Genomic DNA, 25,174 nt, shown 5'->3' on the forward strand with positions numbered 1-25,174 from the left:
ATCTAATTTATGCCACCATAGAATAGGTTCTGTCTCTGCCCATCCTCCCTGAATCACTACCTAGATTTTAGTGCATACTGAGTTGATATGGAAATCAGTTCCTGTTCAGATGCCAGAAACTGCTTTGATTTCACATAAAGATCTTATGGAACAGGTAAAGAGCAATGAACAATAATTGTGCAAAAGAGTTTACACCTCATGAATGTGAAAGACAATGTGATTAATTTTATCATTCATGTAGCTGCCGTATCTTAAAACAAAACCCATGTCCTAATTTTTGAGCCAGAGAGAAGGGATAGAGGTATCTCTACACTGGATCCACCGCGATTTAGCCACGTGCCTCTCCATCTCCACAATATGTCTCCTCAAAAGACGGTGTCTTTAACACCTGGCATAGGTGGTTGAATGGGAAGATACTAAGCTGGAGAAATAATGTCTTTTTATGCTTGACACAGCCAACAGAATTCCAAGATAAAGAAATGGTGAGGTAGAGTTGAGAGAGTTCAATTAAATTGTTGAGCATAGACCATTTGGCACATTCTAAAATTACAGATTCTCCATCAAGTTCTCCTTTGTGATAACTTTACAAAGTGCTGACACCTTAGGAATCCTCCAAGCTATTTATGAAACATTTATGTAAAACTAACAGTAAAATCATTTGAAGAAATCCATTCCTGGCTCATTAGCTATTATTTACCCCCATATTGAAGCAAATAAAAACAATGCTATCCATTTGCTGAATTTATTTAAACAAATCAATTTAGAAATACCATAGAATTAAACAAAACTTCTGACATGTAAACATACTGCCATGTTCCTGAAACAGATGCTGACACCTGATGAAAGTTAATAATAGCTTGTTAGGAAAGCTGTCCATTAATAAGGCCAATCTTCAGCAAAACTAAAACCATTCTGTTTCTTTAGCTTTCCTAGTCTGATAACGCGATACTATCAAACCACAATCAAATATAATATAGACAACATTGGATGGATAGATCAGTACCATTGGTTACAGCTGTTAAACAGTTTCATTCTTGGCGCCACATAAAAACAATTAAGCCAATCACATCAAATAAATCATGGCTTTTTTAAATCACAATTCACTAAGTGATGTTAATTATGGTCCTTGTCAAACACGTTTGGTAAAGGCTATTTACAGTGTACATGGCTGAGCATGCACTATTTATAGTTACAAAGATACCTGCCAGTTTATTACAATAGAATTACACAGTGCCTGAAAATGGTGAAACATCTCACACATCATTTAAATCAATATAGTTTCAAGCAGGAAACGTTCCTTATTTGACCATGATTGCAATAATTACATGAAAATTCTTATAAAAACACGAATCCCCTTCAAGAAATTGATGCATATTCTACGAACTACAGGTTAAGGCAGTAAAAAAATGTATTCCTGATTACTGGAGGTCTTGACAATGTCAATTAAAGCTGTCTGATTCTAGTTTTTCATTCTCCATCATATACTAAAAGTTTGTGAATGATTTCATTTTTAAAGTCAGAAAGTATTAGTAACTAAGGAGAGCTGACGCTGGAAAAAAGTAATTGCTAGGGAAAGGAAAAATGTAAGCTGGATTTTGCCTGAAAGTTTTGAAGTCATAAACAAGAGCATTATTCGTGAGTCTGACCCTTTAATGTATAAAACAAATACATATAGTTTACTTTTCTTAATTTAAAATATACTGTACTTTGAATAATTCAAGTAATGTAAGACTATCAAAAATAACTTCATAAGCCATACAAGTGTCAACTGCATTTTCAATATTTTAATTAACAACTTTTTAAAAATTATAAACTAAACTATGACAGTTTAGTTAAATAAATGATAAATGACTTTTTATTTGCACTTGTGATTCCTTTAATACAAATTGCTACCAACAAATATGTAAAGATATGGCAGATTATGCATTTGATCAAAGCACTTTGATTTAAGCATAAAACAGATTCAAATGGTACAAGTTCCGTGCATAAGATCCAAGGAGTTGCCTACTAATTTGTAGGCAACCCTCTTTCTAATCAGAATCCTTTATTCCTTGACTGCAGATGAGTTAGGGCACAATCTGTTGTAAACAGGGCACTGCTGTAAAACCAGGATAGTATTCTTAAATTAAGATCATTCTTGTTCCATTAAAAAGACTTTCCCAAGTGTCTTCCAGCACTGTAGTATATTCTGCTGACCTCTTAATTTCATAAATTAACTTTCCTTTGATTCCATTTTTATGGTGGTTGTGTTCACAGTTTTGTTTTAAAAATTGGTTTAAATTTATATAAAACTCTGTACATGTTCACAAATTATTGCATAAACAGCATATCTTCAAGACAGTGTTTGCAAACACGTCTGTCCAATTCAGGAAAAAAAAATTCACGTTTCTCGTCTGGCTTTTTTCTTCTTTTTTATTTGTTTGGGAGATTCCCAGCTAGTTTCAGACTTTGCTAAAAGAAAAAAGGGGTGAGAAAAAAATTAGGAGGATAGTAAACACTGTTATGTCTCAATAATATAAAAATAATAAGTATGAAAAAATTCTTTAAAACCCTCAAATTTTATGTTTAAGTTTTCAAGTCCTAGTTACACATTTCAAGTTACTCTATGCCTGCCTCCCCCCTTTCTTTTCAGTCTCGAGGTATTAAGTTTAATCATATGGAATTGCTGATATTCAACCAGTTTTGACCTAGAAAAAACCACCATTTAATATGGCTAATAAAAGAGAAAAATGGGTAAAACAGACACATAAGGTAGCTGAAGGGAGAAAAAGAAGAAAAAAGGCATAGGACAAGTTGTGGCCTCAAGAATGCGTGCAAAGAAAAAGGGAGAGGGACCAGACAGACAAGCAGGCAGGTACCAAGTCCTCCTCCTCTGTCCTCAGCAACCTACTCTACCTTCAGTTATTTTAGCAACTTGGCCCTCACAACTGAAGTTCACAAGAGTCCAAAAAATCTAGCATTTGCAAAGGAAGAAAAAGCTGCTCTATTAATCCATTAGATTTCTAAGATCAGAACCTTAACACTTACGTAAGAATAACGTAAATAGTACAAAGAATACACAAAGGAACCAAAAATGAGGATTACTTACTCTGTGAAGGAGGCACACTATTTTGCTTGGTATTTGACTTGGATTTTTCTGTCTCTTGTAGCACTGGTGGCACTTGGGAAGAGCTCTTGTCAGAATCACTTTTTGATAAAATAACAGATGGCTCGGTAGAAACAGCAGGTGGAAGAGTCTTGATAGGCTATTTTGGAATAAAATTATTTCAGATTTTTTATAGAATTTTCAAATAAAATTAAATATCATAGTAATATCAAGGAGCCGTTTAGCTCCAAGAAAGTACTAAGATGGTTTCCAAGTAATTTATCAGAAGCAATGTAACTCACACCTGCCTTCTAGTGATGTAACCAAATAAATCACCTATAATATTTATGACTACAGGCTGAGATAAAAATAAAGGTATAAATTATAGAATGTTTCTTGGATCTCTAGTTGGAGTCAATAATTCCATTTTCATTGACTTTCTGTCTGCAATTCAATGGGTCTATCCATTTCCCACCAACTCTGAAATCTTCAGAACTTTTTGTGAAAGACAAAAAGAAAATAGCTAATTTCAGAACTACCACTAGGTGACACCCCTTTATCTCCTTTCCAGTAAGTAGGGATATCTCAAACAGCAGCAGCAACAGCTTCCGTTTCCTACAAGCAGACTGTGGTTACCAGTCTGATTTCAAGCAATCAATAACACTCAGGTCCAAAATTTCAGAGTTGTATCCAGTCAGGTAGTACAATTAAATGCTTAGTGTAGGGCTTAGATTCTTGAGCCCTGCTTCTCTTGAGACAGCCTGGGAGCAGAAAGGAGATAAACTAACTGATTTGCCTCACTGAGGCATGTCTGTTAATAAATGGTCAGGACCTGGTAATGATAAAAATGCCAGTAATTTGGAGTGCCCTTAAGGTTGTGAGAGATGAGAAGATCGTTTCACCTGTTAGTGCTAAGAAGGTAAGTAACATTTCTCTTGCCTCTGTTCTTCCAGGGTTCATGGGTTCAAGAAAGCACAATGGGAAAAGGACATAAGAGGAGGAAGTGGTGTGAGCCTAGGTATCCCACGTATTTGAAGCTGTATTTACGCTGCTTGTTTTATCTTTCTTAATGTTCCCTGTTATTTATTTCATAACTAAAAGCTTTATTATTTATTTTTAATTTCCCTTTCCTCTCTATTCTTTTATTTATCTACATTAAATCACAGAAGGGTTAAAATATTCTTTACAAGATGGCTTCTAAAAATGATTTAAGTAAAACATCAAAATATCAAATGACCCTTTGCTATTTATTATTAAATCTATACATATACTGAGATCAAATCTTTTTATCTCAAAAGACCCATAGGGAATTAAAAGCATTAAGTCCAAACAAGAAGTATGATTAAACTCTGTTTTAGTACAAGACTGTCACCAATTCTTTCTCTAAGTGGTAACCCAGTTTCTTGTCTAAAACTGTTTCACTAAATATGTTAGATCTATAAAGACAGGGATTTTTTGTCTGTTTTGTTCTCTGCTGTATCCCAGCACTTCAAATCGCATGTGAAACACAGTAGGTTCTCAATAAATTTTTTTGAATGTGTAAATAAATGAACCATGTACCTCTAGCAGAATTTAATATATATGTGTGTGTGTGTCTGTGTGTGTGTATATATATATTTTGTTTTTTTGAGTCTTGCACTACTGCCCAGATTACAGTGGTGTGATCACAGCTCACTGTAACCTCCAACTCCTGGACTCAAGCGATCCTCCTGGCTCAGCCTTCTGAGTAGCTGGGACCATAGTTGAGTGATGTCACGCCTGGCTGACTATCTATCTATCTATTTATCTATTTATTTTTTTGAGACAGAGTCTCACTCTGTTGCCTGGGCTAGAGTGCCGTGGCATCAGCCTAGCTCACAGCAACCTCAAACTCCTGGGCTCAAGCGATCCTCCTGCCCCAGCCTCCCGAGTAGCTGGGACTACAGGCATGCGCCACCGTGCCCAGCTAATTTTTTCTATTTTTAGTTGTTTGGCTAATTTCTTTCTATTTATAGTAGAGATGGGGTCTCACTCTTGCTCAGGCTGGTCTCGAACTCCTGAGCTCAGGCAATCCTCCTGCCTCGGCCTCCCAGAGTGCTAGGATTACAGGCGTGAGCCACCACACCCGGCCTATTTTTTTGTAGAGATGGGGTCTTGGTGTATTGCCCAGGCTGGTCTTGAACTCCTGGGCTCAAGGGATCCTCTTGCCTCAGCCTCCCAAATTACTGGGATTATAGGTGTGAACCATGACACCTGGCCAAATTTAATATAGTATTAGTATAATATTTAGTATTATGACATTAGTATCTTATAATATACTAATATAAAATTAGTATAATATTTTAATATAATATACCCAATTAGAAATCAGATTTTAATTTGTGTCACTGGCCTAGATCTTTTATAAAATGGTCCCTTCTGCCACATAAATATTTTCCATAGAAGGCACATCATTCAAGAACCTGTCACCAAATTTTAAACAAATATTACATTTTGGGAGGTTGAACCACAGTCATATTATGTGCATTCTTTGGGGAAGATGCAACTAGTCACATTTTCTCTAAGTCATCTATCCCTTTATGCCTAGATATTTAGTAGGAGGAAATACAGTAGGTGGCTCTGATTTTACTACTGATAGTTATGTAACTTTGGGCAGATTATTCAACTTCTCTACTCTCACATTTATATAATGAGTCCTACCTTTCTCTTGGGGTTGTTTTTGAGGACTAAATTAGTCCATGTATTTAAAATGCTTAGCACAGTGCTTTACTAAAATATTAATTATGATACAATTCTTGAGTCGACAGATCTTATTATTATTGTTATTATTTTTTAGAGACAGGGTCTTGCTCTGTCACCCAGGCTGGAGTGCACTGGCACCACCATAGCTCACTGCAGCCTTGAACTCCTAGGTTCAAGCGATTTTCCTGCCTTAGCCTCCCAAGTAGCTGGGACTACAGACATGTACCACCATGCCTAACTCTTATTTCATTTTAGATATGAGGGTCTTGCTATGTTGCCCAACCTTGTCTTGAACTGGCCTCCAGTTATCTTCCTGTGTCACTGGGATTACAGGTATGAGCCACTGTGTCCAGCAACAAAACTTTATTATTCTTAAAAATTACCTGGCTATTTTTGATGAGTACTTCAGCTGGATCACTAGTGCTTATGGTCTTCGAGGAAAAAGCTTTTTCCTGTTTTGGACGGGCTTTAGAGGTATTTACTGGAAGCTCTTCTTTAGTCTCTTTTTCTAATTCTGTGTCCTACAGAGAAAAGTACTCCATCAGATTACATAAATCATTCATTCTTTACTAATTAAAATCGATTTTGCTTGTTGTCTAGAAAATATCCCAAGAAAATAATTTCAATTCAGAAACTGTCCCAACAACTCCAATTGTGAATTAAACAATATACATATATACATATCCCAAAATGATAACAATTCTAATTTAATAAACAGAATAAACGTAAACTAGTACATATATATGTACTTTTTTCCCAAGACACAGTCTTGCTCTGTTGCCCCGGCTAGAGTGCAGTGGCATGATGATAACTCACTGCAACCTCAAACTCCTGGGCTCAAGGGATCCTCCTGCCTCAGCCTCCTCTGTAGCTGCTATTACAGGCACATGCCACCATGGCTGGCTAATTTTTGTATTTTTTTGTAGACAGGGTCTTGCTCTTGCTCAGGCTGGTCTTGAACTCCTGACCTCAAGTGATCCTCCTGCCTCGGCCTCCCAGAGTGCTAGGATTATAGGTGTGAGCCACTGCGCCCAGCCTAAACTAGTATATTTTTGATTAAAAATAAAAAGTACACAGTGAACGAGTTGATACTTGAACTAAGACTTTAAAATTACTTCTTCAAGAAATAAAATGTTTACACCTAAGTCAATTTTCTAGATATATTAAAGTTACATAGGAGGAAGGAAATAGGGATTTCTAAATCTGGCCATGCCACAGTCTAGCTATATAATCTCAGGGACAAATCACTTGGTTTCCCTGAGCGTCAGTTTCCTCAACTGTAATATAAAATTTGCCCAGATGATTTCTAAAGTCCTATCCAAGCTTTAACATTTCTATTCTTTAGTCTCTCAGACTTTTAACAAATTTCTACAAAATAAGTCTAGAGCACATTATATGGTTAGGTATGTGAAATAAATATGAACTAGAATATTAAATAGGAACATCACTGTGAATTGTATTGTTCTTTAGCAAACACATCCACATAAACAGCAGTTCTTTTTAACAACTGGCTAAGATGATCTTAAAAGTTTTCTTCCAACACTGATATTCTATGAAACTTTTTCAGGATAGCAGGATAGTAAATTTTGAATTTAGATAGTAATTCAAAATTTTGCTGTGAATTGAAGCTGAGCAGGTAGCTTTGGAAATACATGAGGTTTTCAATCTTACAAAGTTAATCAGAAGACAAGAGTTTATTTCCATCCTAAATTGAACTCTAATAATAAAGGACTACACCAGCCACATACCAATAGCTAAAAAAAACTTTACTGAAAAAAGAAAAAATTCCAAAATATAACTTTTTATGAATAGGATATATATGCTATGTACTCTGCATAGAACTTCAAGGATATCTAATTTAACTCTTTTTTTTTATTTTCTATTTTATTTATTTATTTATGTATTTAGTTATTTAGTTGTCCAGCTAATTTCTTTCTATTTTTAGTAGAGACGGGGTCTCGCTCTTGCTCAGGCTGGTCTCAAACTCCTGCTCAAACGATCCACCCTCCTCGGCCTTCCAGAGTGCTAGGATTACAGGCGTGAGCCACCAAGCCTGGCCCTTACTTAACTCTTAAAACAACCTATAATTAAGTAACTTATGCAAGATAAAAAACAAGTAAATGGCAGATTTTGAATACAGATCTGAATCTAAACCCAGAATACTTATTCACTGTATTTTAAAAAACAGATCCATCATTTTAAAAAGGATTACTAGAATATCAAAGGAACTTTCATATATTAATGACCTTTGCCAGTAGGTTGAACATTTCAGAAGACATCTATCCCACAAAATTTCTTTTACAAGGAACTCAACTAATTTACAATCCAGAAAAACAGTATTAGTAATTTAAGTGACAGAAATTCAAGACAGACTTGGCCAGAATGGACTGCAGATAGTATTACTTATAAAGGATAGCTGTCAGTAACATTTCTCATCAGCCTGCTCTAGCTAACAAGAAAAGTACACCTGTTATATAGTTTTAGTTGTTCATATCCACTGATCTCAGCCACATCAACCTCAATGCCCATCCATTTTTACTACTATTTTATACAGACAAAAATTACTATTACACATAGAAAAAACCCTAGTATTGATAATAGATTGGTATCATTTATGAAGGTTTGTGCTTCCTACATTAAAAAAGAACTAAAGATGTATTTCCTTAAGATGTCATGTACAAACTTCTTCCAAATAGAACAAGTAGGAAAAATTACTTTGGAGGTTATCTCTAGAAATTTTTGCTATCTCCTACATTTAAAGGAATGAAAACAATTAGTTACATGGTTACAGTAAAGAATAAAAATATTTTCATAAGTTAAAATTTTAACAGTACTAGTGCTTGTAAAAATAAATCCATGCATGTTCCTAGTAATCTGGTATGTCTGAAATTAAGATAATATCTTTGACTTCATCTTTATTATATTCTAAATTTTTTTTCCCCAGATAGGAGAGATCAAAGAAATGAAAAAGAAAATGCGAAAGTGAAGCAAAGACAAAGTTTCTGTTGGTTAGAAGCCAAAAAAGCAGGAAAAGATACTAAGCGAAATATTAATAACTGGCAAACTCAGAGTCAAGTGAAAGACTCCACTTGTTATGCACATGGTTTTTCTAATTGTGCTAAATGTTACCTTCTAGTTACTCAAAAGGAATTTTTGTATGTGTAAAATACTATTCTTCCTTTTCCATTTCACCATTACACAATAAAATATACACTGAGTAATTTGAAATTTTACTATTTTTGGGCTTAGCTACACTTTTGATATGAAATTTTAGAGCAATAACATTTTTATTACAATGATGTATTAATTTTTAAAAAGTTTGTGATTTTTTCAAATAAATTTGATGTCTCATACTGTGTCTTTTATCTTTACAAATTCTTAGCATTTGTACATCACCTTTTCACATTTTCACCAGTAGGCACTTAAAGAATGTTTGTGTTTCTATATTTTACCTGTGCAAGAGAGTTATCTTCACTTTGCTTCTTCTTTTTCTTTTTTTTCTTTTTAGACTTCCCTGTTGGAAGTGCTCCCTCTCCTTTTTCTTTATCATCATCTGAAACCTGATGTTAAAAGCAAAATATTAAAGTGAACCAATTGGTTAAGTTTCCATTATTCATAAAATTATCATGAAATAATTTCATTCGTTAGGTTCAGTCTTTATCCCCCCAAATCTAAATAAGAATTATCAACAATACTGATTAAAAATTACATATTTAAAAAATAACAAAATATGTGGAACTTCTTTCTCTTATTGTCTATGATAGACTCCTTTTTTCTTATGTCTTTCATCACTCACTATAAGACAATTAGAGAGCTGTGCAAAGTTCGGTGTTTTAAAACTCACTGGATTACTTTGAAGTTAAAATGTAGAGCTATTTGCAAAATATATAATAAGCCACACAGCAAACCATATAGTTCCAACAAAGAACTAGTATCTAGACTATATAAAGAACACCAAAATTCTGCAGTAAAAAATAATCCAATTAGAAAATATGCAAAAGACACAAACAGACATTTTACCAAAGAAGATCTACAGATGGCAAAGAAGCACAGGGAAAGATGTTCAACTTTATTAGCCATTAGGGAAATGCAAATTAAAACCATAATGAATTATCACTACTCACCTATCAGAATATTGCAAATATGGGTGAGGATGCAGAAAAACCAGATCACACACACTGCTGGTGGGAATGTGAAGTAAGATGACCACTCCAGAAAATAGTTTGACAGTTTCTTAAAATATTAAATATGCAACTACCATACCACCCAGAGACTGCACTCCTGGGCATTTATCCCAGAGAACAGAAAACTTATGTTCACACAAAAACCCCTGAACATTAATGTGTTTAGCAGCTTTATTCATAATAGCTCCAAACTGAAGCTATTATGTGAAGTTCCAAACTGAAGCTAAACAACCCAGAAGTCCTTCAATAAAAGAATGGTTAAACAAACTGAGGTACAACCATACGATGCAGTATCACTCAGTACATACTACTGATACACACAGCAATCTGGATGAATCTCCAGAGAATTATGCTGAGTGAAAAAAAAAAAAAACCCCAATACCAAATATTAACAGATACTGCATAATTCCATTAATGTAACATTCTTGAAATGACAAAATTATAAAGACAGAGAACAGATTACTGGCTGCCAGTGGTTATGAAGGGGCTGGGAATGACAGAGAAGAAAGTGTGGCTGTAGAAAGGCAACATGAGGGATCACTGTGGCGATGGAAATGTTCTGTATCTTTATTGCATCAATGTCAATATCCTGGTTGTGATACACTAGACTCTTTATCTGCAGTTTTGCTTTCTGTGGTTTCCGTTACCTACAGTCAACATTGGTCTGATGGTGCAATATTTTGAGAGACAGTGTAAGAGAGAGAACACATTCATATTAACTTTTATTATATCATTATAATTGTTCTATTTTATTACTAGTTACTGTTTTTAATCTCTTATGGTGCCTAATTTTACAAATTAAACTTTATCATAGGTGTGTATGTACGTATAAGAAAAAGCATAGTATATACTATGGGTTTGGTACTATCTGTGGTTTCAGGCATCTACTGGGGATCTTGGAGCATATCCTAGTGGGTAAGTAGGGACTATGGTATTAGACTACAGCTTTTCAAGATGTTACCACTGGGGGAACCAGAGTAAAGGATATAGAGGATCACTCTGTATTGTAATATTTCTTACAACAATATGTGAATCTATAATTATCTCAAAATGAAAGGCTTAATTTTAAAAACTGAATATGAGAAGGAATGTCATTGAAAATAACATTCTGCATGACAAAAAATACCTATCAAGTTAGGACTGTTAAATTAATATTTATACCTCTTCACACATACCATGTAGCTGAAATTTCTATGGAAAAATGCTTTTTGTTTATTCTCACAGATGACAACCTAGATTCCTAGACTATCCTTACAGGATGAGGTGATCTGGGTAACTGCTGTTTCTCTGCTCTGCACCATAGTCGTTATAATGACTTTGGTGGTCTTACGAACCACCAAATAGCTTACAGAAATTACCAGCAGATAAAAACACAATGCAAAACAATTTCTGGCACAAACTTAGCTAAAAGATTTTCAGTCCAAGGTGGCTACCAGCTGTAGAGAAATTTCCATGGAAGTTTTCACCTCAAAGTGTTCCAGAGGCTTGTAATGATTAAAATACCACATGAATAGATGTAGCCTATGAATGATGTTCAGGTCACAAAAAGGAGTTTCTTCGGTCTGCTTCTTACCCCATTATAATCCAACCCTACGAGAACCGTAGTTCCCCATGGCAAAATACTATTAATGGGAAGAACGCTGATATCAACTTCATAGTATCTTTTAACTCATAGAAGAGTTAACATTTTGATAAATTTTAACTATTTTTTAAAAAAGGACATTTCTGGCCGGGCGCGGTGGCTCACACCTGTAATCCTAGCTCTCTGGGAGGCCGAGGTGGGCGGATTGCTTGAGCTCAGGAGTTCGAAACCAGCCTAAGCAAGAGCGAGACCCCGTCTCTACTAAAAATAGAAAGAAATTAATTGGACAACTAAAAATACACAGAAAAAAAAATTAGCTGGGCATGGTGGCACATGCCTGTAGTCCCAGCTATGAGGGAGGCTGAGGAAGAAGGATTGCTTGAGCCCAGGAGTTTGAGGTTGCTGTGAGCTAGGATGACGCCACAGCACTCTAGCCAGGGCAACACAGTGAGACTCTGTCTCAAAAAAAAAAAAAAAAAAGGACATTTCTCATAAATTTCAAATTCCTTTACATCCCTTGCCCATCCAATTTTTGTACTACCTCTCTAGTGGTAACCAATATCATTAACTTCCTCTGTGTCCAACCAATTTTTCTATAAATTTATGTGTACCAACATACAAAAATTTTACATAAATGGTATACTGTATCTTTCTGTAACTTGCTCATTATTCAGCATGTTTTTGAGATTTATTCATATTGATATTAACATAGTCATAGTTCATTCATTTTTAACTTCTAATTGCCACTGTACAAACATTTCACGTTTTATTTCTCTATTCTCCAATTGATGAGCATTTTGATGGTGGGCTGTTTTTGCTTAGAAATGTTAAAAGTAGGGCTGGGCAGGGTGGCTCATGTCTGTAATCCTAGCACTTTGGGAGGCCAAGGCGGGAGGATCACTTGAGCACAGGAATTTGACCCTGTCTCTAAAAAAAAAATTAAAAAATTAGCCAGGTGTGCTGGCACATGTCTGTAGTCCCAACTGCTGGGGAGGCTGAGGAGGAGGATCCCTTGAGTCCAGGTTCTAGGCTTCAGTGAGCTAAGATGATGCCACTACACTCTAAGCCCAGGTGACAAAGTGAGACTGTCTCAAAAAAAGGAAAAAAAAAGAAATGTAAAAAATAATCTTTGAATATGTTCAGAAAAAGAATTGCTATGATAGGTGATATACAGTCTTTTCTCCATTCATTGGTTCTACTGTTTAATTCTAGTGACTAGGCACAGGGAAGTTCCAGTTGGAGGAATAAAGATTTTGAATGATTACTGTGTGTTAAGGTACTGTACTAGAAGCTTTTGTAGGTCTAATCTAAAATCCATTTTGTCCCCTCGATTTTCATATTGCCTGTTAACTGTTCCACTCTACATTAACCAGTTGCCCCCATTAATACGTCTCCCTTTCTCTGGTCTCCAAAGATGAGAGGTACTATATCCTATTAAAGGCCAATCCATCCACTTGTGTCTAAGGCTTCCCCAACTCTTACTGCCCTCTTCTAGGACCTTGCACCATTAGTCAGATCTTCTCTCTCATTTATGTTTAATTTTTTATTTATTTACTTTTTAGAGACAGGGTCTTGCTCTGTCACCCAGGCTTGGGTGGAGTGGCATGATCATAGCTCACTGGGACTCAAACTCCTGGCCTCAAGTAATCTTCCTGCCTCAGCCTCCCAAGTAGCTAGGACCACAAGTGCGTACCACCACACTCAGCTAATTTTTTTTAAATATATTTTTTTGTTTTATATTTTTAAATTTTTTTTTTTAGAGATGGGGTCTGTCTCTTGCTCAGGCTGGTCTTGAACTCCTGAACTCAAGTGATCCTCCCACCGCGGCCTCCCAGAGTGTTAGGATTACAGGCATGAGCCACCATGCCCCAATTTTTTTTTTTTTGGAGACAGAGTCTTGCTTTGTCACCCAGGCTGGAGTGTAGTGGCATCATAATACCTCCCTGTAATGTCAAACTCCTGGGTTCAGGTGATCCTTCCACCTCAGCCTCCCAAAGTGCTGGGAGTTACAGGTGTGAGCCACTGCACCTGGCCCCTAATTTTTTTTTTTTTAAGAGATGGGGTCTTGCTATGTTGCTCAGGCTGGCCTCAAACTTTTGGGCTCAAGTGATCCTCCCACCTCAGACTTTCACGTAGTTGGGACTATAGGTGTGCACCATCATGTCCAGCCTATGTTTAAATTTTTACTTTATTCTAGATCCTTTCCCTTTTTGTTGATAAATATGCTAAAACAGGGACTGGCAAAAAACAAATCTGGCCCAACACCAGGTTTTTTTTTTTTTTTTTTGGAGATAGAGTCTCTCTCTGTTGCCCGGGCAAGAGTGCTGTGGCATCAATCTAGCTCACAGCAACCTCAAACTCCTGGGCTCAAGTGATCCTCCTGCCTCAGCCTCCCCAGTAGCTGGGACTACAGGCATGCACCACCATGCCCGGCTAATTTTTCTATATATTTTTAGTTGTCCAGATAATTTCTTTCTATTTTTAGTAGAGACAGGGTCTTGCTCTTGCTCAGGCTGGTCTTGAACTCCTGAGCTCGAGCAATCCTCCCACCTTGGCCTCCCAGAGTGCTAGGATTACAGGCATGAGCTACCACCAGGTTGTGCAAATAAAGTTCATTTTCTTTTCTTTTTTTTCCCCCCAGAGATAGGGTCTTGCTCTGTCACCTAGGCCAGAGTGTAGTGGTGGGATCATAGTCACTGCAGCCTTGAATTCCTGGGCTCAAGCAATCCTCTTGCTTCTGCTCCCAAGTAGCTGGGGACTATAGGTGTGAGCCACCATGCCCAGCTAATTTTTCTTACTTTTTGTAGAGACAGAGTCTCGGTATGTTGCGTGACTGGTCTTAACCTCCTGGCCTCAAGCCATCTTCCTATCTCAGCCTACCAAATTGCTGGGGCTGCAGGCTCAAGCCACTGCACCCAGCCAAGGTTTATTTTCATATTGTCTATGGCTGCTTGCTGCATCAGACTGTATGGCTCTTTAATAAAAAGGCTGCCAACCCTACACTCAAATCTCTCCTATTATTAAAATACAGACCACTCTCCTACTCCCCCTTGCAGGACCCTTCCTGATACCACATGTTGCTGTCATCCAGTACCTCTCTTCCATTCCTATCCAAAATTATTTTATCATCTCAGCCTCTGTGACCCAGAACTCTCCTCCTTCAGACTCTCTCATTAACAAATAAACACCTACCTGTCTCTTATACTCACCTTTTGATCATCAGGAATCGGTTCCTGGGACTTTAGAAGTGAAGCTCTTTCTTCATCTACCCAATTCCCCCACTCTTCTGCGGGTGCATTCCAATCTGAGCTGGGATCAGCAGAAGACAGACCATCTAAAATTTAACAGTGTGAATTAGGTATCTATCATTTCTGCCATTAACTAAAAGACAAAAACTAAAAATTTCTTATATTGAACTAAGATGTAATTTTAAACTATTGTTCTTTCTCCCAAGCACATTTTAAGAGCTAGAAAAAAACCAGTAACATGATGAATAACAATCTTTATTACATTTCTGCTAGCATATCATATGGTTAAATGGAACGTCTGAGAAACTCCAGAAAATGTATTTATTGACCATTTAATTCCAGTCTCCCTACTTCCTTGTTATCAACGTCCTGAATTTACTCTCTTTTCCCTGTCCATTTTTAATTTGGTCTAGGACCTGGTCATTTTTTTGCTCTGATTATTATAATATTTTGGCAATTGATTTATTTTCTAGGGTACAGAATTAATTCTTAACAGCAGTACCAAAATTATACTCTCCACCTGTTATTTCACACTCTGTCTCTCCCATCCTTATGCACCTTTCAAGATTAGGTTCTCCAAATTCATCAAGTCATGACAGAGTATTTAACCTCTTCTTTTCCTCCTCCTCTTTTAATACTTAACCTGTACCTTCTTATAGTTTTCAGATTATTCAATGTTCCTTTTATCTGATATTTAAGTTACTTTCAAGGCTTCAATCATCTTATTATCAAAAATAAGTTTTATTTTAGATTTCTAAATCCCTTTCTTTCACTTTAGAAGGCACTGAATTTTTACTTCCTGCAGGAAGCTATCAATGACTTATGCTAAAAGGAAAAAACATTCTTTGGCCCTCTCCAGGCTTAAATAAATAGCTCTTAAAATTAATTCTTCCCTCCTCTCCTTGCATATACTCCCATATATGCTTCTGTAATATCTACTTATGGTCAGGTTTCATCTACATTGGTTTAAAAATACAGAAGTTAGGCTTTATTTCCAAATGGTTAACAAGTTGTCCTAACACTGCTTAACTAAAAAAATCCAACCATTTCCCACTAACACTTAATGCTACTTTTATCAAATATTCAGTTCTTTCATATGCACTGCAGTCTGTTTCTGGAATTTCTATTCTATTCCACTGATCTATTCCTGGGATAGTGCCATACATAATATGAAATGTAATAAAACTGTAATACATTTTCATATCTATAAGGACAAATCTGCTTGTATTACTCTAATTGTTATTTTTTGCTATCTTATTTTCCAGGTGAACTCTATTATTTTTGTTTAACAGGGAGGTATTATACATCCTCATAACGGCTTTATTTTGGAAGAATATATGATGATCTGGGAAAATGCTCACAAAAAAAAAGACAAAATTGTCTACACAGTATGATCCCAAATTTGTATGATGAAGAGACAGAAGAAAGTAACACATTAATAAATATATCTTAATAGTCAAATTACAGGAATTTCATCTATTCAATTCTTATTAAGCACTTACTAGGTATTAGAATTTAAGCTAGGCAGGTATCAGAGGTACAAAAATGAGTAAGATAGAATCCCTCCTCATGTGCAGCTCATAGTCTAGTCAGGGATAGAGATGGGTAAGTACAACAGACAAATAAGAGTGACAGATTCTGCCACGGGGGCTGTCGAAACAGAGAAGAGAAGCTAAACCAGTAGAGGATAGGGAGAGACTGGAGATAAGCAAGAATTTATAGTCTAGTGGAGGAAGAACATGGAACAAGTGATTACAAGTGTGAAATGTGCTCCAAAAAAGGAAGTCCCTTCCTGTATTTCTGAATTGACTACCATGGGCAGGTATCTGCAATCAGTATTACACAGTATTAGCACAGAAGAGCATGGGCCTTCGAGTCAAACAGATGTACATTTGAATATTGTTCTACCACTTTATAACAATGTAATTTTGGTCAAGTTTCTTAATTTTAATGGGCTATATACCAACTTCATAGGGTTGATGAGAGGATTACATAAGATACATGTAAGACAATTCATAACAATGCAGTTAAGTGTTCAATAATAAATGGTAGCTATTGTTTTTAATATCACTAATGACATTAAAACCAGTTTCTAATCTATCAGGCATATTTAATTAAGAATTTATTTCTAGGCCGGGCACGGTGGCTCACGCCTGTAATCCTAGCTCTCTGGGAGGCCGAGGCGGGCGGATTGTTTGAGCTCAGGAGTTCGAAACCAGCCTGAGCAAGAGCGAGACCCCGTCTCTACTAAAATTAGAAAGAAATTAATCGGACAACTAAAAATACATAGAAAAAATTAGCCGGGCATGGTGGTGCATGTCTGTAGTCCCAGCTACTCGGGAGGCTGAGGCAGGAGGATCGCTTGAGCCTAGGAGTTTGAGGTTGCTGTGAGCTAGGCTGACGCCACGGCACTCTAGCCCGGGCAACACAGTGAGACTCTGTCTCAAAAAAAACAAACAAAAAAAGAATTTATTTCTTTCCAAATAGCCCCATGGGGGGAGAAGAATTTATTTCTCATGATCATGATAATCTCTCAATAAGATATACTCAGTATGTTTTAATATAGAAATCATTTTTACAAATACAAAGGAATCTAGATTGCTAATTTTATACCAAGCATTTATTAACAATACCATTAGGAGATTCAAATGCCAAAGCTGTCATTGGTTTTGTTTAAATCTCACAGATAAGAAACACAGACTTGGAAAATTGTCCATACGCCATATCTCTAAGACCTCTTCCCAGAAAAGAAGAAACTATCAAGTGGTAAAAAGTTTAGGCAACTGAATGGGCAATATACTAACATATGACCCATTTTCTTAATCAATACGGTGGGAGGTGGGGATCAGGGATAAAAATCTACAAAAGTACTTAGTAAAACTATTTTTGAAAAAGGCTTAGATGGCCATGAAGTTTGGGAGAACAATTATAGCCTATGGCTTAACTTCTGTAAGAACATTAACAGAAGCATAAATCTCTACTGATTTTATAAAGTCTCACGATGATTTTTCCATGCTTATTGATTTCGGACTTTTTTAATTAAATGGGATAAAATAAAACTACTTTAAAACAAAAGATCAATCATGTAAATCCAAATATAGTCATCAGGAGATGTCTCAATAAATAATTCTTAAGATTCATTGGCTTAATGGCCATAAACTTCTTAGACATAGTTCCCTTAAAAATGATACACAGTATAGTTTTCTCCATTTATAAATAGAGTAATTTCTCTTCTCAAAATTCTCCCATTAGTTTGTCAATGTCTTTTCAAAGAGCCATACTGGTTTTCTTTTCAAAGAGTAATGGTTCTATTTAATTTGCTTGTGAAATAATGTTTTAGGCTTAAGCAACTCATCACTGGTCTTTATTTGGTTGTCAGTTGTTTCTTGTCAGAACTTAATTCAACATTAATAGCCTTAATGAAATAAAACAATTATGTTAGAAAGACATCCTTTAGTGTTTAAACAGATAATATTAATTAACCCCATTGAGTAGACTACTAATTTTGCCACTAGAAGAATATCAACAATGGCGACAGTAACACTTACTGGATTATTTACCACGTGTGAGGCAGTGTTCTAAGTGCATTATGTGTATTAACTCATTTAATCCTTTTAATAGCACTGTGGGGAGGGAATTATTATTTTTACAGATAAGGAAACTGAGGCATAGAATGATCATGTAACCTGCATAAGGGCAAAGGCCAGGAAGCTAGGATTCAAATTCAGGTAGTCTGTTCTCAAAGCTCATGCTCTTAACCACTTCACTATACTACAGCTAATTTGTTCACTCCTGTGTGCCAACAAAAATAAAGTTCTATTCAACATTTGACTTTTACAGGGGCCATAATGACGTTGTTCCTTTATGGTCAAGATAAATGATAGATTAAAACGTCTTTAAAGAATGTTATCTTTTGTACTTTAGCATCTTAACCTTATACATAAGAACTCAGACAAATTTAATGCCTTTCTGTGAAGATAATGATCCTATACCTTGAGCCAGAGGGTCAATATATTAATCGTATCATACTATAAATGTACAGCTAATGTAATATACTTTGTAGATTAGTAATCTCAAATGCTAAATTACATTCTATAAATTCAGAAGTAATAATTAAATTCGTGAGCACCAAAAAATAGCTGTATTAAAGATGGTAACACAAAAAATAAAATTCACAGAGACAATGAGGTTAAAGAGAAACTTTGGACTTAAAGACCACCAACACAGCACAACAAACTTGAAGAAGATGGTGTACCTGACACATACTACTTTAAATACAGAATCCTGTAGATACGTATTTTTAAAAATCCTTTATTTTAGCAGCCAATCATGTTTTTCATATTCAAAGAATCCTAATATAGATAAAAGTGGAGCTATTCTGTCTCAGCAGGAAAACCTGGAGCTTTGTTTGCTCAATTTTCCTCTGCTTCAACCCATGGCAGCCCAAGATACCTTACTGCTGTTTTTCTACAATCACTCCTATTATTTATATAATCACTCATCAATTCTACTCTGCATATAGCTGATAATTCTTCCTAAAGCACAGATAGACTGTTTCTTCCAAAAATAACATTTTCACATTCTTGTAATAGCTGGATTGAGATGATACTTTATACAGTTGGCCCTCTGTATCTGTGAGTTCTGCACATGTGGATTCAACCTTGAATGAAAAATATTTGGGAAAAAAAAGGATGGTTGTGTCTGTACGGAACATGCACACTTTTTTCTCACCATCATTCTCTAAACAGTACAGTATAACAACTATCTATTTAGCATTTACATTGTATTAAGTATTATAAGTAATCTAGAGATGATTTAAAGTATATGGGAAAATGTGTGCAGGTTATATGCAGATACTATACCATTTTATTATAAGGGACTTGAACATCTGTGGATTTTGGTATCCGAGGAGGGTCCTGTAATCAATCCCCCATGGCTACTGAGGGAACGACTGTAATTTACAAAGAACTTTTAGGTTCATCCGTTACCTCATTAAAACCTCACGACCACCTATGGAAGCAGATATGACAGGTTATTTGCTCCATTTTACAGCTCCCTGATAAGCGAAAATGAAAGCCCAAGCCATATGAGATACTGTATTATAGAGTCAGGACTAAAACTCGTATCTACCTTCTAAGCTAGTACTCAAAACTTCCCTAATCTTTAGCCAGCAATTCAAGGCATTTCATAATATGGCCCTCCCTGATCTACATTTCTAACCTCATCTCCCTTAATCTGTGAGAACTATATTTTAACTATCGTGTTGCCTGCTTACCTTCATGATTACTATCATCACTAAGGCTGTACCATGTAGTGGTTAAGAGCATGAACTCTGGAGCCAGACTAGCAAGGTTTGAAAAGTATCTTCCTCCATTTAACTAGCTGTGTGGCCTAGGGAAAGTTAGATAACTTTTCTTTGTCACTGTTTCTTCATCTGGGAAGTGTGAAAAAAAATAAACCTACTTCATAGAATAGTTATAAGTATTAAATTAGTTAATAAGATGCAAAAGACTTAGACCAGTGCCTGGCACATAGTCCAGTGTTTACTTTTATTACATTATTACTACTGAACACCTATGCATAAAGCACTGCCCTGGGTACTGAGTGTGTAAAAGAGTAAACGATAGTTCCTGTTTACAGAGGGTTTCAATTCCACTTGGAGAAATAAAACATATTCTTAAAAAAACGTTTTTACAAAGACCAAAATGGTGAAAAGCCCCACAGGTTAACACGTAAGTGCTAAGTAAATAGTAGAAAAGGATGTGATATAAAAGTTCAGAGAAACGAGTAAATTCTGACATTTGGGGATGTGGGGAAAAAACTCCAGATACCTTTTTTTTTTTTTTAAAAAAACAAAGATAGCATGAGCTTTCTGAACATAAAAACCTTATTCTTTTTCCCTTTCCCCCTTTATGACTTCCTTTAACCCTTCTATGCTTGTATGGGAAACTGGGCTAAGAAAGTTGTTTTCTACCAAGCACAAATATGTGCACGATTCACAAATTCAAAGCCATTCTTGTACATTCTATTTACTCTATTACACTAAAACTAGGAGAAGAAACATTCATTCATTTAAAACAAAAATTTTAAAAACTAGAAATACTACAAAGCAACTATAAGAAAACTTCATGTTTAAATATTGCCTCAGGCATTATGAAAATTTAGTTTTAATTCTACAGATATATTCAATAATCAAGTTTTAAGTAGTACATTTGGTGTATTACTATGACCTTTAAAGGTGAGAAATTAGGATTAAAATCAAAACAAAGCATGAACTCAGGGTGCTAGAAAGAAAATTCTGAAAAAAACAAAACAAAACAAATAAAAAAACTGATAATTTTTAAAAGGACATACTTAACCCAGACCATTCATCATCGATATAGGGTTGATTACGGCTAACATCCCACTGATAATCAGAAGTGGTAGACTGAGAAACTGGCTCAGCAGTAGACCCTTAAATGAAAAACGAATGCAATAAAATTAAAAAATGGAATTTCCTAATGATGTTTCATAATAATAGCTCTATACTTCGCACACGGAGACTTTATTATTTTTTTAAATTTCTCCTACAAGGAAAAATTCAGACATTAGAAAAAGATTTAAGTTAAAAGGAAAAGCAGAGTTGAGGGTAATTTTAAATTAACTGTGATAATCACTTGATCTAATTCATTGATCAGAAATATGTTTTTTCCCTCATACCAATCCATTAGGATTTTGTCTTTTGTAATATATACTTCAAGGTAGTTATTTACACATTTTGAGAAGTCAAAAAATTGTTTTTTATTTTTAATGGAAAATAATAAAACATAAAAGAAATCTCTGCCATTGATCATTTTAGTCCTGGATGTTCAGGGTATGTCTATATCCTCAGAACCCCGAAAAACAGAACTAGAAAATGTGTGAGTTAGCTAGAACTATCAGGCTAAGGAAAGTTAAAGAAACAGGTGATTATCTAGACAGGTGGGAGAGAGAGAAGCCAGAGAAACAAGAGTTGCTGGAGGTTTAGAGACTGAGTTGAGTTCAGGTTTAAAGAAAACAGAATATTATCTTCTAAGTTTTGTCTGTTTTTATTTTTGGGGGGGGGTGTGTGTGTGGGAGTAGGTGGGGTGAGACTGGGTTCACACAGTCCTTAGGAATCTGATGAACGCTTTGGAGGCCTACTTCCAGAACTTAATATAAAATTTTGCACATAGTCTTTGGGGCGTATCAGTTCATAGATGCCAGGGCAAAAAGCCTTGCTCTACAGACATAAATTCATTTTAGAATGTAAGTGCAAAGCAGTGGTTTTCCATCAGATATATATATACCCTAGACCTTCCGAATCAGACTTTCCATGTGTATTGCAGTCCTTAGATGACTCTGATATTCACTTTGGATTCAGAGCCACTGATACGAAGAAATGGTTAAAAAAAGATACAAGGCTAGTATAAAACTTATATACAATCACTTTCTACCACCAGGGTCCTTACCAATTTATTTACTTCTACTTGGTTGTAGATGATCTTACTAGCATTCCACTAATATGATAACTGCCTGATATATATATACATAATAATTATACATTTTTAATGTAAATTTTAACAAATAACAGTAACCCTGTAAAATTATATATAATTAGTATATTAGTTGCTTAGAAGCACTACTGTCAATAGTGGTGCTATTCCTTTGGCGGCTTATGCTGCTTTCTCTGAATATATGAGGAAAATAGCATCTGCGTTGTACAAAGTCACCAAAAGAGGGAGACAATGAACTTGTGCCTCTGGAACTAAAATGTGGTCTGTGAGATTAGGGTTTGGCAATCTACGACCTGTAGACTCAAATCCAACCACCCAGTTTCTGCATGACCCATTAGCCAAGAATAGTTTTTACATTAAAAATTTTTTTTTCTTTACTTTAATAGATTTAGAGGACCATTTTTAAATGGTCAAAGGAAACAAAACAACAACAAAGAAAACAAAACAAAAAAAAAACCACCAGAAGAATTATTTTGGAACCAGACACAGTCATTTGCTTATGTATTGTCTCTGGCTGCTTTCCTATTACAATGGCAGAGTTAAGTAGCTGCAAACAGAGACACCCGGTCCACACAGCCTAAAATACTTACTATCTGGCCCTTTACAGAGAAAGTTTGCTGACCCCTGTTCTAGGCTAGTGATTCTAGATACTGCAAAACTACACAATTAGTAAACTGGGTCCATGAATTCCAATGTGAACCAGGCACTGCAAACTAAACAATGTCTCCCACATTTATGTAATATTTGTTAAATATACATAGCTTCTAGATGATTAATAAGTGGCATATGCATTTAAGTAATGCCGAATTGAAAGAAGTTGTGTATTTTGTGTAATTGTGTATTTTCTAAATCAACGGATACTCAGAGTTTTTAAGCGGAGGGCCACAAAATCTGACAGGCTTAGCCAGAAACTCATGATAAGTAAGGGTGAATAAAAATAAAATGCCAAACTGCAACTAAAAGCATGGTAGGAGTATACTAGTAACAGAAGAATATGACCCATGAAGGGAAGGCCTTCCACACATATTTATCTGTGTGCCAATGAATTGTGTGATCTGAGGCCACAGATTTTTTCTTTACTTTCCTAAAGAAAGGAACTAAGCAACTTGTGCATGAGAATTTAGGCCTTCTTCTCCCCCCCGCTTTTTAAAGGCCTCTGCCACTTTATGTATCTATTACTTATGTTGCTAGCAATATCTGTTGTAGATGAGTTTTTCAAATAACAAGCACTAAAATTAATTTAAACAAAATTTTTTTGTTAACTAAATGAAAGACTGTTTTCACATACCAGAAACAGCAGAGTTAAGTGTGAGAGATGCAAAAGAAGCAGAATTCTGTTCAGAGGTATTCATTCCCCTATCCACACTAGACCAAGCAGCTGTTAAAATAAAGAACGTCACTTGGAACCTTCAATTTGCAATGAGACTTGAAAGATACGTATAGATTTAAAACGACAATAACAATATTTAAAGATAACCTTAGAGATTAGAACCACTTAAGATAGCAATAGCCAACTATTTATTGAATATCTATTATGTGGCTGGGCCCCTTAAACCAGCCACTTCCAATTCTTATGGCAACCCTGCTAGGCAGTTTCAAGCAGTTAAGTGACTTGCTGATAGCTAGAAAACAACTGGAACTCAAGTCAATTTTCAAAGTCTATCCTCTTTCCACTATATCAAGCTACCTTATTATCAATCATAATCAAGCAACTACTCTGGGCCAGGCACTGAACTTAACTTGGTACTTGACATTCATTATAACCAATCCTCATAATTATTTAAATATGAGGTCATACAGGTTAAATAACTAGCCTAAATGTCCATAAAAGGATTCATACTGAATAGATCTGTCTGAACTAGTCCCTGCTCATTCCTCTATACCATGCTATCTTCTCAATACTTTTAAGACATTGCTTTCTTATATATGAGTTATTTTAAAGAAACCTCCAGGAGACTAGTCAATCTGTCTCTTCTCAGTGACCGACCCATTGCAAACCTAATATAGTTCCCTTTCAATTTCAACAAAGGTCCTAATCCATCTAGGCAAGAATTCTAACCTGCTGCTTAATGTAAACTGTAGCAAAATTAAATAAGTACCATCTAATGCATATCCTAATTGTGAAACACTACATAGCTTTTATAAATAAACTGCGAATATCCCAAAAGGTCACAGTTCCTAACATTACCTCATAAAACTTGACCATTTCTTTTATAGCACAAAAATCCATGCTTTCTTCTTTGCTAAAAATGAGAATGGGAATTTAGGGAATGTTTCTTTCAAACAAATTTTGATACTTCTACCCAATTTTTGGACATGGCAGGAGGACTGGAGAGTAAGCTTAAAAACAGTACTAGTAAATGATCTAGAGTTTGATTCTTGAGGGTGTTAGCTTTTAAAAAAGTGATAGGGAGCTAGGTGCAGTGGCTCACACCTGTAATCCCAGCACTCTGGGAGGCTGAGGAAGGAGGATTGTTTGAGGCCAGGAGTTCAGGACCAGTCTGGACAACACAATAGGACCCTGTCTCTACAAAAGAATAAAAAAATTAGCCAGGCATGGTGACACGTCCCTGCAGTCTTAGCTATGTGGGAGGCTGAAGCAGGAAGATCACTTGAGCCCAGGAGCTCGAGGTTGCAATGAGCTATGATTGTGCCACTCCAGTCTGGGTGACAGAGTAAGACCCATCTCTATAAATAAATAAGTAAAAAAGTGATAGGAAAAGCTAACAACAAAGAAAGAAACAGTTTTTTCTACTAAACACTAAAAACTTTCTAGTGTCTATTCTCCTAAATTAAAATAAATAAACAAAAATATCTGCAATAGCACAAGAGAAAAAACT

At 35.7% G+C, this 25,174-nt stretch overlaps 1 protein-coding gene across 4 annotated transcripts in view; it reads right to left on the reverse strand.

Annotated features, from left to right (window-relative positions):
- Positions 1–728: 728 nt before the first annotated feature.
- MTDH (metadherin) overlaps positions 729–25,174 on the reverse strand; it is a 61,118-nt gene continuing 36,672 nt past the window's right edge. For 2 of the 4 annotated variants that reach the window (XM_012643616.1, XM_012643615.1), the window contains 7 exons: positions 23,623–23,712; positions 21,175–21,273; positions 14,782–14,906; positions 9,259–9,366; positions 6,190–6,327; positions 3,089–3,245; positions 729–2,451 (listed from right to left, as the gene is read on the reverse strand). In XM_012643616.1, coding sequence (XP_012499070.1) covers positions 2,381–2,451; positions 3,089–3,245; positions 6,190–6,327; positions 9,259–9,366; positions 14,782–14,906; positions 21,175–21,273; positions 23,623–23,712 — 788 coding nt within the window. In that variant the 3' untranslated portion in view covers positions 729–2,380. The remainder of the gene's footprint in view (positions 2,452–3,088; positions 3,246–6,189; positions 6,328–9,258; positions 9,367–14,781; positions 14,907–21,174; positions 21,274–23,622; positions 23,713–25,174) is intronic. The other 2 variants (XM_012643617.1, XM_012643618.1) reach the window with 2 other exon arrangements.

This window comes from Propithecus coquereli, unplaced genomic scaffold, assembly GCF_000956105.1.
Source record: "Propithecus coquereli isolate 6110/MARCELLA unplaced genomic scaffold, Pcoq_1.0 Scaffold2, whole genome shotgun sequence".
NCBI lineage: Eukaryota > Metazoa > Chordata > Mammalia > Primates > Indriidae > Propithecus > Propithecus coquereli.